Source organism: Myotis davidii, unplaced genomic scaffold, assembly GCF_000327345.1.
Source record: "Myotis davidii unplaced genomic scaffold, ASM32734v1 scaffold534, whole genome shotgun sequence".
Taxonomy (NCBI): domain Eukaryota; kingdom Metazoa; phylum Chordata; class Mammalia; order Chiroptera; family Vespertilionidae; genus Myotis; species Myotis davidii.
The window spans coordinates 7,398,213-7,402,681 of NW_006286678.1; the positions used below are offsets into that span (position 1 = coordinate 7,398,213).

The 4,469-nt window shown below is 52.1% G+C and overlaps 1 protein-coding gene across 1 annotated transcript in view; it reads left to right on the forward strand.

Moving 5' to 3' along the window:
* LOC102752061 (cathepsin L1-like) overlaps positions 1-2,190 on the forward strand; it is a 6,575-nt gene extending 4,385 nt beyond the window's left edge. Inside the window, 1 exon segment of the mRNA XM_015560469.1 lies at positions 1,793-2,190. Coding sequence (XP_015415955.1) covers positions 1,793-2,190 — 398 coding nt within the window.
* The last annotated feature ends 2,279 nt before the right edge of the window (positions 2,191-4,469 follow it).

The window sequence follows — 4,469 nt, forward strand, 5'->3', positions numbered from 1 at the left end:
CTCCCCTGGCCTTCACCATTCTGTGGTCGGCATCCATTGGCCAGTTCCCTACTCCCACCCCTTCCCTCTGGGTCTGTTTTGTGTCAGTTAAATTTGTCCATTGGATGCCACATAAATAAGAGTGAGATAATATGGTATTTATCTTTTAATGATACTTAACTCTGTCGGAGTAAGAACATTTTCATGCACAATGTTTTTCATCTTCCACTGTCGTTTTGGCTCAGTTTGAGGATATGTATATATAGTCTGTTTTGTGTCAGTTAAATTTGTCCATTGGATGCCACATAAATAAGAGTGAGATAATATGGTATTTATCTTTTAATGATACTTAACTCTGTCGGAGTAAGAACATTTTCATGCACAATGTTTTTCATCTTCCACTGTCGTTTTGGCTCAGTTTGAGGATATGTATATATATATATATAAGAAGGTTTGTACTTTCTCTAAAGCCATTAGTTTTCCAGATTTAATGATGTTCAGCCCCTGTGTATGAGTCTGCCCAGTGCTTCTAGCTCAAGGTCAGCTTCTCTGACAGCTCATGATGTCATTCTTGGAGCCAGGTCTCTCCTGCTGTGGTTAAGGTCACTGAACCATTGTTGCTGGGGTGGGGAGGGAAGGACACTGCCTGCATGCTTGCGTGTATGAGAGAGGGAGAGAGAACACAAAGAGATCTCTTTGGATCTATGATCTGGAATTTTTGTAAATCTCACTGGGTGCGAGGATTATGCCCAGGAGTCCGTGAGCTAAACTGAACCAGCCACACATCAAGTGGCCTAAGGGTTCCCTTGAAGTGATTTTATCGCTGCTCAGCCCTCGCTCTCAGAAGGAACAGCTCCATTCATCTTCCTTGGGGTCAATTTTCCAAACTTCGGAGAATCTGGAAGTAGAATCTTGGTAAAATTAAACTCAGGGTGACCAGATTACCAGTAAGTCTCCCGGGTGCAACCGCGCCCTTCAGCCGGTGCTTAGACTTGGGGCACGGGGCAGGTCCTACAGGAGGCCGAGAGCTACAGGAGAGGGCAGGGAACAGTTTGTTATGGGTGGGGGCACAACATTAGTAACAAAGAAACAGAATTTCCGGAGGATGAGGCCCAGAAATCAGGATTTTAAAAAGATTCCCAGGTGATTCTAATGTGCAGCCAAGGTTGAGAACCACTGCCCTAAGCTCCCTCCGCTCCCTGAGGACCGGAGATGCACACAGCCAGCAATCCAGGTTATTTGCATAGGAAAAGAGGCTCTGACTCCGGCAAGGACAGGAAGAGATTACTACCCAAGGGAGCAGGGTCTATGGATGGGAAGTTGCTGAGGAAACATCAGAACGAGGGGCTCTTGCTTTGGGTTCTTCTATGAGACAGTCAGCCAGGTGCGGCCCCTAAAGGAGGCAGAGGGGAGGCTCAGGAGAAAACAAAGTTTCTTCTCACTAGTCCCAGACACAGGGGTCAAGAGGAGGTCACAGGGCAGAGAAGACCCGGGGCAAGGACCTTTATTGGGGGTCAGGGCGGGGTACACAAAGCAGGCATCAGGGATGTCACTTTTAGGGGGCAGGAAGAGGAACGTGAGGCCGTGACCACCGTATCACACTGGCGGTCCTGGGCAGCTGGCCCGTGCGGATGCTGAAGAAGCAGGGGAATAGGGCGTTTTAAAGGGCACAGTGCACAGACTGAGCAGGATTCCGGCTGAGGGCAGGCCAGGTGATCAGACATCACGGATGGGAGTGAGCAATTTCATCAGATTCAACTCAGGAGAAGGGATTGTCACTAAACCAACCCAACAGGATTCTTGCTAAAACCAGGGGCCAAGGACACCGCCCAAGGTCGAGACCTTGAGGGCTCCGAGGTCCGTACTGGAGGTAGGACAGATAGTCTTCCCACCATCTGCCTCTTCCCTCTCGGCTCCGTGTCTGTGGCTGGTCCAGAAAACAGGCAGGCAGATCGCCAGCTGCCTCCGGCCACCACCTCCCTGGGTGGAATTCGAAGGAGAGCAAAGCCTTGGTTCAGGGAAGCTTCTGGAAGCCCACCAGGGCCGCACTGTCCAAGGGAGGAGATGGGGCACGGTTCAAGTCTTGTCAGAATGGAAAAGCCTGTGAAACTCCTGCAGACGTGGAGAACAGGCCCCCATTCCTTCCCCCAGGACAGACATGTTGGGCAAAGTGTGAAGGGCAACAGGGCAGGAAACAGAAAAGAGCCATGAGCTCACTGGTTGCTCGGTGCCCCCGGGGCCAGTGACTGGCTGAGAGCCGGAGCAGGTTTGCTGCTTCCCTGTCTCAGCAGGAGCAGACACTGTCTCCACACAGAGAACCTGTGTGTTAGGAAGCTGTGTGTCACGAAATAGGCAGAGACCCTTCTAGTCTAACTCCCTGAGATGCTCAGAATGGGAGGTGATGCCCACAGACACCGACTGCAACTCAGATGCTCGCCACAGGGCGCAGGGCGGGCTGATTTAGAGGGAAGATCCAAGGGCTGGTTTTGAAGCTTAAATGAAAACGAGGGAAGGCAGCTTCGCTTCGGGGCGTCATGGGCTTATCTGCAACAGCAGACGGCACCGAGGAGATCTCCACACCCCGCTTCTCCCAGCCTGGTGAGCGCCACCCCGATAAGTTACTGTCTCAGGATAGAACCTTCTCAGCTTTCGTGCTGACTTGGACAATAATTCAAGGGAATTGCTGGCAAATCCCAGCCTTTTTTATCCTCCGCCGCACTCTGAGGCTAGAGGAAGAAATCGCGTAAGAACAACCTCATGTTCTACACATCGCCGGCCACGCCACGGTTTGCAGCCCCAGCCAGTCCAGCATTGTGCAGCCACATTTAGTGATGCCGTCTTCACCCTCCTGAAATGCCAGTCACAGATAACAACGTACCTACTCAGGGAATTTTAGAAGATGAATAGAGCCCTGGCCAGTGTGGCTCAGGTGGTTGAGCGTTGTCCCATGCACCAAGAGGATGCGGGTTGGATTCCAGGTCAGGGACATAGGGCGTGAGGGGACGTATTGAAATCGGCAGATACTCTGACCCACCCACGGAATCACCCTGCAGACGCCCGAGGTATCCGCGGGCTGGGATGGCAACTCAAACGCTGCAGCCACTGCGGGCATGCTTATCAGAAATGCAAGGACAGAGCTCATGAAAGATCAAAATTATACATATTTCCACCAATTTATAAAGTACTTGCATTCTTGGAAAACTCAGTATGCATTAAACCATGCCCCCTCTCCAAGCTCCCCTAAAAAACCCTCTAGGTCAGATGTAAAGTGATGCTGGTAAGTCCTAAGCTCAGATGTTATAAACAGGTTTGTTTCCTATGTAAATGCCCAGCAGACACTCAGAAATCAGCCCAGGAGAATTCTTACTGCTCAGGACCAGGTTCATACACATCTGGCGCCTGGGGCCACTGCCAGAAGCGTCCCCCAACCTAAGATCTAAAACTGTCTCTGTAGGTGGCTTACCTGCCCACCAGGGGGCAATGTGGCCCTGTGGAGAAAGAAGGGTCTCACTTAATAGAAAACAGGTGGGAACTTCGTAGCCTGCGGGAGAGTCCTGAGTCTGTGAGATGAGCTTGCTTGGCTGTTAGCGGGGAAAGTTGACTGGCCGGTAGTCAGTCAGCGCCTCCCAGGATTTAGAGCTGGAAGCAGTGGTCTGGCCAGGTCTGCGATCACACGGAGCCCGAAAGGAGGCGCTTGCCTCGGGCACGCTCTTTTTTTTTTTTTTTTTAATATATTTTATTGATTTTTTACAGAGAGGAAGGTAGAGAGTTAGAAACATCGATGAGAGAGAGACATCGATCAGCTGCCTCCTGCACATCTCCTACTGGGGATGTGCCCGCAACCCAGGTACATGCCCTTGACTGGTATCGAACCTGGGACCTCTCAGTCCGCAGGCCAACGCTCTATCCACTGAGCCAAGCCGGTTTCGGCCTCGGGCACGCTCTTACGGGGTGCACCTGAGTTGAATCATTTACACCACCCCTCTCTATGGAACAGCCCACCTGAGCCAGGTGCTCTGAGGGTCTTGGCTCCGCCCTTCGGGTCCGGGCTCAGCTCTACCGGGCTGCGGGCTACGTTGGGCTCCGGGTGTAGGCGCACCATTTCGGGACCAGCTCCACCTCTTCAGGCCTCAGCTCCACTCCTTGGGGCTACGCCAGCTCCAACCTCCTGGACGAGGCTGGGCACTTTGGGACTAGGCTCGGCTCTTAGGCAAATTGAGAGGAGAGAAGAGAGCGTTCCGAGGGAACTGAGAATGGGGATTGATTAGATCAGCTGGTGGGACGACATGGTGAATGTCCTAAGCCTCTGAATGGTGCACTTCAAAATCGTCAAGGTGGTGAATTGTATGTTATGTGCACTTCACATGAGTTTTACAAACGTGTGTTGAGGACAGGACAAAATGGGCGAGAATGGCCAGCCAGGAGGACCCGGCCAGGGGTGCGGAGCCCTGGGACCAGCACTGCCACCTGCTCGGGCGTCTCTTTGGTGG